At 36.6% G+C, this 15,017-nt stretch overlaps 1 protein-coding gene across 7 annotated transcripts in view; it reads right to left on the bottom strand.

The window, feature by feature from the left end:
- BBX (BBX high mobility group box domain containing) overlaps positions 1 to 15,017 on the bottom strand; it is a 297,529-nt gene that overhangs the window by 78,174 nt on the left and 204,338 nt on the right. For all 7 annotated transcript variants that reach the window (XM_070368807.1, XM_005910181.3, XM_070368818.1 and 4 more), the window contains 3 exons: positions 13,662 to 13,904; positions 3,739 to 3,937; positions 22 to 89 (listed from right to left, as the gene is read on the bottom strand). In XM_070368807.1, the coding sequence (XP_070224908.1) occupies positions 22 to 89; positions 3,739 to 3,937; positions 13,662 to 13,904 (510 nt within the window). The remainder of the gene's footprint in view (positions 1 to 21; positions 90 to 3,738; positions 3,938 to 13,661; positions 13,905 to 15,017) is intronic.

Here is a 15,017-nt window from a genome sequence, read left to right as displayed (position 1 = left end):
AGAGGGATAGGGACTACTTACCTCTGGCGTCCCAAGAGCATGTTCTCCAGCTAAAAGCAGCATGCTCAGGCCTCCCATTTGAGTAGGATCTAAATAAGCCAAAAGTAAGTAAATTATCAATTCACAACAATGGAGAACATATAATCCAAAATACTCACAAAGACTAACAATCAGAAATCCAACAGAACCACACATAACTTATTACAGAAAACGTTTGAACTTTATGAAGCAGTAACCTGGCATATATATGCTTAGTACTCATACTTCTGTGAGCTTTAAGAATACCACTGTTGTCCACCATTCCAACAAAATAGTTTATTCAGTACCACAGCTGTTTAGAACATGAATTATCTCCTAGTGCAATGCTTCTTTCCTTACTGCATGGGGAGTTTGGATGAAAAAAACAATAGAGTGCTTATGCTTTTTTCTAAGAAATTTGAGACTGTTATTCCCAAATTGTTATTTTTCCCACATGAAACCAGGGCTGATAAAAAGAAACAGGTCATTGGAGGAACATGAGAACAGAAAGACATTTTACAAATGAGCCACCAAAAATTTAGTGGGCTTTGTTCAAATATTCTTTCTTTAAAACTTTCAAAAACAAATCTAAGTTCAACAGTTAAGTATTTCTGACATCTTAAATCTTAGGGATAAGGTTAGGGCCTTCCTCAAAATATCTTTTAGCACTCAAAATGAACCCTTTTTATACTACTGAAGGTCTTTGTTTTCATTCCTTCAATAATCAACAGAAGTAGAAACAGAAACTGGTTGATCTATGACCCAGGATTATATCCAAACAAAGAAAATACAGACAATAAGAAACCTATATCCTTTAAGGTTGTCTTAAATAAGTTACATTTCAGAACTTCAATAAAATAACATATGTGAAAATGCCTAAGTCAATGCTTAACCTAGTGCTTCCTGGTCCTCAATAAACACAATTTTTTTATTTTAGTAATCTCTCTACAATTAAAAATGAGGATCAGGCATAGTGTTGCCTGAAGACATTCAGGTGCTTCTTTTCTTCTTTTTTGATTTTGTTTAAAGATATGTCCTTAAATCCATCTTTCAATACAAATCTGTCTCAAGAACTCATGAAGCAACTCTGACCACATCTTACAAATGGTCCAACTTTAAAAAAAGAAAAGAATCTGCGGGAGCTTTTTTAAAAAAAGAAAGAGCTTAGTAGAGGTAAAATACGTCACCAAATGATCAGGTGGTCACAAAACAGCTCCATGTTGGAAGACCGCCTTGTAGGAAGAGATGTAGGAACACAGACCAATTTGCTAAAACAAGGCTCTTCATTGTTGAGATTCAATCCTTAATTAAACATTAAGTTTATGAACTATTGTGGCTGCTAAAACTGACACAAATCTATTGGCCAATAAAAATTAGGAGAAATGAACTGGGTGGAAAGTAAAAGTGAACTTCAGTTCTCAGGGCAGCCAAATACTTTTGGAACTGCCATTCTAGAGATAAGAAGGATTGAATAATTGCTTTCTAATAAAGATAAAAATGCGTTAGTTCAAATTACTAAGTAAAATACGAACATACTTCCATGATGATCTATTTACGTTATACACAAATATGACTTTGCTGTATAGACACTAAAACACAGACAAGAAATTACCATCATCCTTTATGTTAATTTATACTTATATAATGTTATTTGGATATATCAAAACTATACTTATATAAATAGCATGCATTCCCTTCACTCAGAGGACCTGCACTAAGTTAAATTCTACACAGCTTTTCCTTCTTGGATATCACACACTTGACTGCTTTGGGGTTATTAAAAAATGCAAAATGTCATGTGACAAGGACTACAGGGAAAACAAAATAAAATGAAATTCCATGTAAGCTTAAACTGGCCTCTAAAAGCCCTACAGCTTCTTCCTCTAGATTTAAACACTAAGAACCATGTTTTAATTAACAGCAAATTAGTTTGCTATCGTTGTGCTAAAAAGGAACATCAGACCAATGTTATCAGCTGTATATAGCTTAACAAGGGCTGTGATCATGGATTTCCAACATCCATCACAGGCCCTTATATAATGTGAGAAAGTTCTTTTCCTTCTTTTCTGTATTTTTTTAAAAAGAACGCTGTTCTTAAAAACTGACCTGTAAATATCTTGGTTGAAACCTAGGTCCCAATTTGAATTTGTAGGTATAACAAGGAGACTAATAAACTGACAGAAATAATGCTATAGATAGACATCTTTTATAGCTTTCTGCAGTATTTCTGGTTTGTGAATAGCCACTGTATGCAAAACAAAACAAAACACAACACAACCTAGAAAGACTGATCTAGACTTAGAAGTGGTAGAAAAAGCAATGGAAGACACATGCTAATCGAAGGAATTCATTCAGAAGCCAGTCAAAGATATACTCTGAGTTGGTCCTGATGATAAGTTCAGATGATTAAGTATTTTATAAAAACTCTTACTGACACAATCTGTGGATTCTAGAAGCAGCAAGCAGGTTGAAGCTGAAATTGTACAAAGTAACAGCTGAAACAAAGACAGATCTCTATTCTGATTCCTCGGAGATATGCAAAGTATCACTTTGTAAGCTCACCTAGAACTATACCACAGATATTTACATAACAATCACCTGAAGACTTTGTTCCCCAAGAATGGCCAGATGGCATTTCTTAGATTTACACGTGACACCACCACATTGTTAGATGCCACAAGTCACACATTGAACTGTTAAATCTCACTAGGCCTCCTGGCAATTAAAAAGTGAAGCCTCATCACAATACTGCTAAACTTCCATTCCCAAGCTTTCTATTTTGCAAACTGTTCAGAGCTCCCATTTTGAAGAAAATTTGTTTGTACTAATGACATGGGAACCCTCTAGCTCCACATCAGTTTCAATGCTTCCATCTTGCCCAGTCTCCCTAATTCATCCTGGAAACTTCTCTTGATTATGGTATTATAACAGCTAGGAAGACAGAACCATTTGCAAGGTGAATATAAATACTTTATTTTGTGGTAATAAATGCTGTAACGTTCCTTACCACCCAAAGAATATTAAAGGCTCAGAACAAATGGGACCATCTGGAATGTTCAATTTGCCGGGCCTGTAAAAGGATTGGGATGGCAATTCCCTCTAAAAAACAGTTGTCAGATCCATCCTAGATTTGTGATGGAGTTGTTCATCCCCCTGCTCTCGATGTTTCATATCCTCAAATGATCTACATAACTGTGGCTTGTTAGGTGTGCAACACAACTAAGGTGCTTACAGTGTGTGCTAGTTGCTCGGTCATGTCCGACTCTTTGCGACCCCATGAACTGTAGCCCGCCAGGATACTCTGTCCATGGGATTCTCCAGGCAAGAAAACTGGAGTGGATTGCCATTCCCTTCTCCAGAGAAGGTGCTTACGGGGAACAACTTAATAGTGGGCACGAGTGTGTAAGCTGTTTTGTTACATTACAAAATCCCTGAGTTCCTGACAGTCTCCACATTGTTGTCTGCTTTTCCATATCAATGTCAGGAATCCACAGATATTTACAATGGCTCCACCACTTGGTCTAACCCTCCTTTCTTTAATTATATATACATTCTAAAGCATGTCATACTCCAAAGCTTTAAGCTAAGGTACATATTTGCCATTACTTCCTATTGGTCATAAATTTTGCTTTTCTCTCCCTCTCTATTATCTGTTAAAAATACTGCCTACATGAACTGCCCCAGTCTTAAAGAACAGGGAAAATTAGTGTTTAAACTCACCGGCCATTCCAAAGTTAAGCTGAGGCATTTCTTCAGTCTTTGTTTTCTTGGGGCTTGGCAAGTCTCTTGAAGAGTCAGATGGGAAGGCCCATAGTTTCTTTCGTGGATTGACAGTGGTGGGTGCTGGGGATTTCACAGGCTTGTTTGTGGTAGGACACCATTTGTAGCCAGGATTTGCCTTCATAAACGCATCTTTATACTATAAATAAAGAACAGACAACATATTTTAATTAACACATAGATTGAAAAGGTTCTAATAGCCTTCACCTTACTCCTCTATTAAGATACTGAATTAAAAAAAACAACACTTCTGTGTCTTCCGTTGTAGAAGAATGACAGCCTCAGTATGGGGCTTTAGAGCTAGGACATGAATTTATCTACTAGAAAGTTCATTTGTGGGATGAGGGTTCAGAGGCAACAAATTTTGTATCTTTCAACTCTCATTATTCTTTTTCCTTTCCAGTATCCAAATTCAGATCTCCGCCTGGTCTTGGTGGAGAAAGGGAGTTATCTGCCATGTTATTTGTCATGTGTATATATTTCTAAGTAGGTATCAGATGCACATTACAAATGTGAGCGAACACCAGAGTCAGTAACTAGATTCTGCTCACTGCTTAATTTGGTAAGTTAAAAATTAAAACATGCTTTACTGCACAGGCAAATACAGGCAAATCTTACAGAGCAATGTAATCAATTGTAGGATAAATGAACCAAGATCAAGAATGGCAAGAGAATGGCGCAGGGCAAACTGATGAACTTTCCAGTTATTTGCAGGGGCATGTAGAAGAAACAGTACTGGATACAGAGTCTAATTATCTGGGTTCAAAACCCACCTCTGCTGTTAGTCAGTGGTGGACATTAAGCAAGTTGTACAATCTTTCTCAGCCTCAATTCCTCCTCAAAACTACACAGTGTAACTTCACCTGATCACATCCTAGGGGTTTGCAATGAACACATGTGATCACTAAAGTGAACATACAGAGAGCTGTGATGTGTGAGGTTGCAATTAATCCATCACAACATGGAGGTTTTCAGCCTTTGGTATCAATATTTTCTTTTCTCCTTTATTTTTCTATGGTTTTCTCCCTCTTTCCCAACTCTGCCATTCCCTTTCCCGACAATAAAATTAAATAAAATATATGTATGCTATTCATGTTCTATTACCAAAATTATGTCATTTGATAAAATATATTTTTATGTATTCTTCAATGATTTTATTACTGCTAGATACCTTATTTAATTAATATGATTTGTTCAATCCTATAAAGCTTTCTTTTCAAAATGAACACTGTGTGTAAAATTAATTTAGTATAAGATTGAAACAGCTTTTTAAACTAACCCATTTGAAAAAGAAGTTCCTTTACCCTTAGTGTAAAAACAGTATATCTGATCAAACTAATAAACACCACTTCACTTTAAATCATATAAATGAAAATTGTACTGTAGACAATATAATGCAAACTTAGTAGTCAATTGTTTAGTATTACCCCCCAGAATTACCCTTAATTCAAATTTTCTGAATAATCTTTTTGCTGTTAAACTAAAAGCTGTACATCTGCATATTGATATATAGGTACATGCAGAAGGAAGATACAGTAAGATAAGTTCTACTCTTACAAAAATAATTAAAACAGGATACAAAGGCCAGATCCAGACTAGAATTTATCATCACATAGCAGAATAAATTTGAGGGTATCAATGTCACATTCACATGCATGAGGGGGATTTACAGGTTTGTTAAGCTGAGGCAGACAAACAGCTTTACTTGCTGTCTGGAGGTGGAAAGTGACAAATGAAAGGGTGAGATGAAAATCAAAGTAGCAGGCACCATGCATCATCATTTTGTCCCAGCAAAAGGAACACGAGCTGCAACAGTAGGATGAACAGTCATCTGAATAAAAGTCACCACTCTATAAAGTAACAAAGGACTATCAGAGTAACATATCTGTCACAAGACATTTAAAAGAAAGTTTTTGATACTTTTGGTGGTGTTTTTTTTTGTTTTTTTAAGAAAAAGTCCCAACTGTGAAAGATCCTAGATGGATGGATGTCACTAGATTTCAGATTTCCTCTGTTTCTAGGTGTCACCTTCTTGCCTTCCTATGTTGTCAATCTGCTAGATAATATAGTTCTTTCTCAGTAAATATTACATCCTTTTCTAAGAATCACTTAGCAATTTGCTTTGATGAAAATCTGCATGTGTGATGAAAACAATAATACTGTCATTCTTATGAATGATTTATTACCAGCGTTGACTATTCTTAAAAGCACTGATGGTATTAATAAGGGCTAGTTTAAACTAACTTATGATATGCAGCTGTGCTGAAGACAACGTAAAGCAGTGACAATCACTGACCATAAACATCTCTTTCTCTTGTACTTATTCTACCCACTCAGTCACTGACTAGATGACCGATACTGGTTAAACACGGGGCATGAGAAGAGCATGAATTAGTCTGTTTTTAAATTGATTACAATCCACAATTAGCCACTCAAACATATTACTTCTTTTAATACACAGTCCACACACCTTTCCCTGGCTCCAGCATGGTAACTGTTTTTTAGTGGGTCTGTGAGAAGTGGTCCATAAAGAAGGCTGAGTGCCAATGAATTGATGCGTTTGAATTGTGGTGTTAGAGAAGACTCTTGAGAGTACCTTGGACTGCAAGGAGATCAAACCAGTCAATTCTAAAGGAAATCAACCCTGAATATTCATTGAAAGGACTGATAGTGAAGCTGAAGTTCCAGTACTTTGGCCACCTGATGTGCAGAGCCAACTCACTGGAAAATTTCCTAATGCTGGGAAAGACTGAGGGTGAGATGGTTGGATGGCATCACAGACCTAATGGACGTGAGTTTGAGCAAACTCCTGGAGATAGTGAAGGACAAGGAAGCCTGGTGTGCTGTAGTGTATGGGGTTGCAAAGAGTCAGACACGACTTAGCAACTGAACAACAACTACTGAAGCTACCTGTGTGTAGGACAAATGGCAGAAGACAGGCCTGGAGTATGTGGGGTTTCATGGAAAACAGAAACTGAGAGTTCACTATGAGGATCAATACTATGTAAATTAACCACAATATTAATCTTTCATATTCTTAAACTCAATGTAAAACAGCAGAGCAAAGGGTTAAGAATGAAGGATATAAGAGAAAAGAATAACAAACAGCCCTTGTCCTTAAGGAGTTTAAAGCTTAGATGGAGATGTCATAAATTCATGAAAAGACAGACAGGTCAACACAGGCAGTGTATGAACATCCAGTGAGGGAGAAGGCAGGAGGAGCCTCAGGGCATGAGGATGTCTGTCCTTGGAACCGAGCACACACACCATCAGTCACTGGCTCTGATTCAGCTATAAGAGACAACAGAAAGGCTTAATCATTTGTTGTGATGAGGTTATTAGGAAAGGGATCACAGAGAAAGCTGAGTAAGGGAGAAATCAGAAGCGGCTATATATAGTCTGAAGCAAATAGCTGAGTGAAACTATTAGCACGCTGGCCAACCATGTGGGCAAAAATCCATCAGCACAGATTGAAGGGACCAAAGAGACAGGCCCACTCATCTGGATCCCCAGGGGAGGGCTTTCCTGCTGGGGGTAGAGGGCGAGGCTCAGTTATCCTTCACAAACATCAATCACAGGCTATTGGTCCTATCCTCGAGGTAACTAACCTCTTGCTAAAATACTTATTTTCAAAAATCTCCCATTAAAGTAAAAATTCCCTTACTAAATTCTTTTTTGTTTTGCAAATTTCTAACTGATTAGATAACCTAAGTGAATCTACTTTATAGCCACAGTTCCTGACTTACAGAAGGTGCTTATTAGTAAATGTTGGCCCTCCTCTCTCCAATCTCAATCACCACCAGACTTCATTAGCAATGATAATACACCACTGCTTTTCGGTAATGGTATTAAATACATACCCTTGACACAGTATTTGGTCTACTTTATATATGACAATGGCATTATTATAAACCAAAAGACAGTATTACATTAATCTTTAAAAAACTGGTTCTCAAAATTACTTTCACAGATCACTTATAAGAATGGGAAATTTGATCTTAAAAAGCACCTTAAGGAGAGATGTCCTTATTAATTGTTCTCCAAGTGTTTGTTCTTAATTGGAGGTGGGGCGGGAGGGTTGGCTCAAAAAGTCCGGCAGTATTTCTAGCTATTATTGCAGTCTAGCTCTTCTCAGCAGAGTGAGAGAGAATAATAACCCTGTTGAGGTAAACTAATAAGGGACCCTGGGAATATCTATATAAATAAAGAGAGCTGATACAGGTGCAAAAATGTGAAATATCACCATGATAAAAAAAAATCTACCACAACTATGAGATTATTCAGTAATTATCTTGTTTTCAAAAAAAGGCATAATACAATTTAAATTCTGTAACTTTGCAGGGGCTAAGTGAATCTTTAGCATAATAAATTTTGAAATGGCTAATGAATTTGGAGACAACTGTACCTCCTCATATTGGCAGGCAGAAATCACATTATACAGGGTGGAAGACGAGAGTAAGATATTTGAGAAGTGGTACTAATTAGTACTTTCTTAGTTCTAGGAACCTTTCCTCATAAAAATGTTAAAACTTATAGGTCTGAATTATTCTTACTAGACATTTTAACAGGAAGAAAATGAATCAGACTTTTATATGACAGGATGATGAATTAAGTTTATGTATCTGATAGAAAAGATGTATTTTAAATTATACACTAACCTATGAAACTTTCGTGATAAAGCCACTCCAGTAAAAACCACACATTTCAAAAAGTGACTTGAATAAGTGACCAGGGAGTTATTTGGTTCTCTTGCAGAAAAGTCATAAAGGAAAAACTGAGTTGGCTATAGATATGGTTGCCTAAATTCCCTGTAAGGATTACTGTGGAGACAGTAGTTCATTTCCACATATAACCTTTTTTAAAGGACAATATTCCTCCCTAATTTGGGTTAAGAAGGAGAAAGTCTATTTAATCAGTTAGCACTAATTAAAAATAAAAATTTCAGAATTTCTTTTAAGATGTAATTTTGGCACTTTATAAAAGGATGGTAGGGGTCTGGGTAAGTAAACATTATCTGCATTTCTGGAAATGCATTAACAGATAATTCATGTACAAGCTAGCTGGATTTAGAAAAGGCAGAGGAACCAGAGATCAAACTGCCAACATCCACTGGATCATAGAAAAAGCAAGAGAATCACAGAAAAACAATCAGCAAATTAGAAAAAAAACTAACAATTAGTAAATGGACTGATATTTCTGAAATCAAGTAGTTAGCTCACTTAGTGGAACATCTATTTTGTTAGGAATCATTAATCACATTGGACAGTGTCTGCCAAGATAGGCAAATGATACTTTTAGTTTTGTTGATTCTTATGTTTCAAAGATTAATTGTGTATTTTAGTAGCACTTCAGTGTGTTAACAGGTTCTAATAAAAACAGTAAAAAAATTATTAGGTAAAGAAGTATGAAACACAAACATAAGCTTATCAGGAACAACTAACATTTCATGGCATTTTAAACTTCATGCCTGTGCGCACAGTGCCTTACTTGCATCTTAACCTCAACCCTGTGAGGACAGGTATCTTCACTGACAATTACAAATGTGTAAACTCAGAAGGTCTGAAAAGGGAGAAGGCTACCCAAACTCTACTGCTAGTAATTTGCTGCCTTGGATAAGTCACTTAACTCCTCTGGGCTGCAGTGTCCTCATCTTTAGCTTTCAGAAAATGGTATCTACTTCATAGGATTATTTTTAGGATTAAATGGGTCAGAACCCTAGAGAGAATAAAGCAATATTCAAAAATTGGTATTATTTCAAAAAAATAAACACAAGTATTTTTTTTTTATAATAAGAAAGTCCCAACATCCAGAACACAGGAATGGGAAAGGCCTCGGAAACAAGAAATTTGAGAACCATGAAGCCCAAATCTTTGGTTTTACTACCCACCTCTCCTTAAAGTGCTGGGGCTCCATACTCATACTCAGAAAAACCCACACATAGTAAGTTATTTCATTAGTGGTAGCAGAAAGTGTCTGATAGAGGAAAGAAATGTCAATTGACAGCTATGGCTTCACTCAAAAGAAAGGTTCTTGGAAAACCAAAGCAGAAGTTCCAAAGAACAGAAGGGTTAAGAATCATTTAATAAACAGATGAAAATGTGACTACAACTTAATTGTTCACAAAACTCTCACCAAATTACAGATTATAAAATAATTCTTGTACGGAAATAACAAATGTAACACTTGTTTCTCAAGAATGTGGGGATCAGTGAGGTGCTGCTCTAGCTCAGTAGTATGCAAGATGCCACATCAAGCTAGTACAAAGACAAATTCTGTCGAGTGTGACACATGACTGTTAACAGAAGTTGTACAGAGTGATAATACCTAAGAAAATGACATCAAATTTTCTATGGAGAAGAATCCATTTCTGATAAAACCAAAGAAAGGGCATGAATACATTAATTTTCTCTTGAAGAAATATCGAGGAAGAACTGGTCACGAAACCCCATGGAGATTTACAGTGATAATCTTTCCTAGACTCCAGACCACAATAGACCCCAACATTTACAAGAGGCTATTACAGTTTACTTTTAAACTGTATTTTACTGCATTTGATTCCATTGCTCTTTTATTAACGTACAACTGAGCTTCCAACTTTTCAGGCCAATTTCTCAAGATGTTCACCTTTATATCATCATTTCCTGTTACTCACCTACAAACAGCTCAGGCTTCAAGTAAAACTTTCTCATTCCTGAAGTTGTTCTTATTTTTCCCTGTCTGCTCGTATCCTTGCCTTTCTTCTGAATCCTGTGCCAAGGGACATACCAAATTCTACTAACAACTTCATTAAGCCTTTTCTGAAATACCCTAACCCCAGCACAAGCAGACTATTCCCATGAGACCATGATATTTTATAGTTACCATTTTCCACTTCTTACTCAAATCTCTTGTCTCTCAGTCATCTAAAGTGAGCAACATATACTACAAGGATGCTAGAAGCACATAGGAAAGACTATTCCAGGGTCCACAATTGTATGACTGGTCAAGATACTAACTCCAAAGAGCCTTCAGTCCCTGCTCTGAAGAACAGGAATACTCAAGGCTGTCGTTTAGTTGCGTCTAACTCTTTGCAACCCCACAGACTGTAGCCTGTCAGGCTCCTCTGTCCATGGGATTTCCCAGGCAAGAATAGTGGAGTGGGTTGCCATTTCCTTCTCCGGGTGATCTTCCCAACCCAGGGATCGAACCCAGGGATCCCGACCAAAGGATCTCTTGCATTGGCAGGTGGATTCTTTACCTCTGAGCCACCAGGGAAGCCCCACGGAACAATCATAACTGACTTTAAATATTTATGCATATGCAAGACATCCACTCTGGAATGAACTAACTAGTCAATAAATGCATGTATTCTGTCCCATGCCTAGGCTACAAAAACCAAAGGGGGTATGAAAAAGGTCATTCAAAATTGTCTTAACTTACCAGATTCTCCCCTCTCTTTGGCACTGACTCTATCTGAATAACATGTGTGATCCTCTATATTGACTGTCCATTAATTAATTATGATTATTAGTTTAAGTGACAAGTAGAAGTTTCCAGAAATGTCCTAGTCAAAAATGCAGACATATATTTGTACATTTGTACAATGTATACATAAAGATGTTAAAAGAACAATAATATGGTGTGAGACTACTAACAGGCAGCTGCAGAAGCTAGAGGCTATGAATGCCCACAACACTGCACCATAAGGCATGCTGCTGAATTTAAGAAAGGAATCTAGGTTATATCGTTAGGACAGTTTAAAACCCTCGGAAAACAGGAAACCCTCATTAAACTTTTTTTTTTCAACAATATAAATCAGCGCTGGGAAACAATTTAAAAAACTGAAAAATTTCCAAACAGGTACTTCGCCTCACCAGATGCACTAACAGAAAATAATCAGACAGCAAGTAATGAGTAAGGGAAAAAGTGACATTTCAACTAAGGCTGTAATATGCACACAAAAAAACACCAGCACAATTACCTGCACTCTTTTGTAATTTCAAAACCATTTGGTAAGTAGGTAGAAACAAGTATCACTTACGACTAGAAACCAATTATATAAGGATTTTGAAAGTAGCTGAACCTTCCACGCATGGCACTGGAAGTGAGACATTTCATAAGAGCAACTATAAACAAGACAAGTTGTTGGGTGGAAGAGCCAGTTACTGTCGCCATTGGAGTAGCTTGGGGGTTGGGGGGGGGGGCGGCGGCACACCTTATGAGATTTAGATTTCATTACTTACCACAACGGCAAATATTGTGAAGCTAATTAAGTAACTAGTAAAGGAATTCCTATATGAAAATAAGACTTCCTTCCTCTTAAAAGTGGCCACCTGTTGGGTTTATCAATTAGCAGTATTTGAGAAAGTAAACAATTATGGGACAGGCTGTATGTTACCCCAAAACAGTAATCCAAAAATAAACTCAAGAGTTTAATTATAGGAGGCTTATGCAACTCCCTATGAGGTTTCAGATTAATTGTTTTATCTTAGAAGCATGACTATGAAAGGATCTAAAGCTACTTAATGGGAATCTTTTACTATTAATTACTGTTATGAGAATGAAAATCTCCAGTAGCATTTAAAGTCATGTAGATTACTGGAATTGATTTTAAATTTGCAAGATAAGATGCTCTACATAGCTAAAATTCTGTCTTTAACAATACAGTTAATTCCTGAAGCCTTACGTGATCATTAATTACACAATAACTATGCTAATCATTTATTCTGGATTCAAATTTCCCTGAAGACTAAGAAATTTTTATGTTCCATGTTAGCCTGTTAAGCAACTCAATAAAACCACAGCAATTGAAAGAATTATTTTTCTACATACTGAGATGTCTAATAAAATATCTCACTTGAAACTCTGTATTTGTCACCTGCTGGTCCATCTTATCATAGAACTTAACCAAATGTTTGGGTGGCTGGGGTTTTTCATGAATCAATATTATTTGCAAGCTGTAACTCTAAAGAAATATAGTTAGAATTATTCCTTTCAAGTTAACCACAATGATATTGCTTTGCTTTCCCCTTACTTGCTAAATCCATTACACAATACATTTTAAATGTACAATGAACTCACACTAATTTAAGGTTACTTTAGAAACAGATCAGTATACAATTTTTGAATAAATTAAGTCACATTTTGGAACATACACTCCAGTCCTCTGGAAAGCATTCCTGTATGGAAATACTTCTCACCAACTGCTGCTCACAGTGTTTACACGCACGCACACATCACAGTACATCCTGTTCCACTGCCATTCGTTCCTCTACTGGCTTTGAATACTCATGTCGTACTTACTACCTACAGAAAGAAGTCAAAGCATATCTTTTGACAACTGTGTATATTACAAAATTTTTTTAAAAATTAGTGCTGGAAGGGATGCAAATTTTGTTCCAACTTTCTCTTTCTCATAACATCGTTTTTAAAAAAGGAAAAAAAAAAACCCACAAAAAACTGAGACCCAGAAATTAACTCAGATATGGTTACAAAGCTGTTTAGCTTTAGAACTAGATCAAGAGTGTCATCTTCACCATGGGCATTCTCTGACAGCAGAAGCTGGGCTCCTAGAAAAACTAAAAACAAAAGTCATTCATAATAAATAAATCACCATTCATAAAAATCCATCCCTCATGTCATCAGTGCAATACAAACAAGTGAGAAAAAACTTCTTGGCAATAGGTTTCTTTTGGCACCTCACCAGTATTTGCAAGGTGGACTTGGAACTCAGGAATAGGAACAAAGCTTCAATGTCTTCGTTTAACACTTGATTCGGGATTCACCTTCGTGCTGCTGCTAGACCTTTTGCATGGACTCTACTAACTGGGGGTTGCAGGATTGGTTGTTCACAGTTACCACAAAGCCTCCTCACTGTAACTCACCTCCTTGGCCATGTCTGTGTATTTCTGCTTTTCCTTTGGATCGAGAACAGCCCACCAATCAGCTAGTATCTTGGTAGCACCTCGGTTATCAAGCCTGGGGTGTTCCTGACGGACAAGAGAGCGATGACGTTTGCAAAATAAAAGAAATGCATTCATTGGTCTCCGGGCTCGCTGTTCTGGTGATTCATCATCTTCAGTTTCACCAACATCTTGCTCTAGGCCATCGGCCCCAAGAAGTTGAACCTATTAGCAACAAAACAAGAGCCAAAATGTTTAACACATCCTGGATAACTCTGTTTTTAACAATTAGTGTTGGTTTTTAAATTGTATTTTTCCTTAGCTCTGTTTAAACAATTTACAAATGGGGGGAGGAAGGGTTTTTAAAAATTATCAACCACTATTTGTGGCTGGTAACCAACTTAAAATGTTTTCTTTTGCTGAGTTTCTGTAGCAACCTGTGCATGTCTCTATTACAGCATATATTACATTGTTGTTATAATTGCTTGCATTTTTTTCTCTCACTAACAGTAAACTCTTTGAGGACAAAACTTCTCTTATTTCCCTCATACACAGTGCTTAGTTTAATGTCTTGTACAATATTAGTACCTAACTAACTGCTGGATAAAGGATTAAACCCATTCCATAGTATATGGGTCTCAAAGTTAACAATATCCTCATAAAGATACATGAATATTGGTTCTGTCTTTCTCCTTTTTAGAAAGTGCTTTTGTACAACTAATAATGTGAAAATGAATAAAAATCTAATACAGACTATTTAATGTTTCTGTGTACATCAAAGTGAAGCCTCCAACCGTAAAAATCAAAACAGACATTTGACGTTATTTGAAGGAAGAACTACAAAAGTAAATTTTCAAGTCTACAGATAATCACACATTCTTGTCTACTGAAATTCTATGGTGATAGGGCTTACACTTTCAAAACTGCTTTTGAATCCTTCATTTCCCTAAGCATCTCATTCAAGATCTTCAAGGACTTCTGCAAGGCTCTGATCCTGTCCATCTGTGTAATCCTCACTGCTGCTGTCCTAGTAGCACTCTGGCCTATGGCTTCATCTTCCTGCTTTTACTCCCTTATAATACTTCCTATACATGGCTGCAGGTTTAATTTCTTAAAGCACATCTCTGACCACAGAATCTTAGAATAGCACTGTTAAGTATCTTCTGAGGCTAAAATATGATTCCATGGTATCTCTTGGAAACACTGCAACCAAGAACAGAAGTCCAGAATGCTTACTAAAACCATTCCTTTAATGCTGTTTTATAGCTAAAATCAAGAAGGATCAAAGATGCTGTCAGACTGCATTATACTGCTGCTGCTAAGTCACTTTAGTCGTGT

Source organism: Bos mutus, chromosome 1 (genome assembly GCF_027580195.1).
Source record: "Bos mutus isolate GX-2022 chromosome 1, NWIPB_WYAK_1.1, whole genome shotgun sequence".
Lineage (NCBI taxonomy): Eukaryota > Metazoa > Chordata > Mammalia > Artiodactyla > Bovidae > Bos > Bos mutus.
Note: the sequence above shows the minus strand (reverse complement) of the source record. Positions and strands in the feature narration are given on the sequence as shown.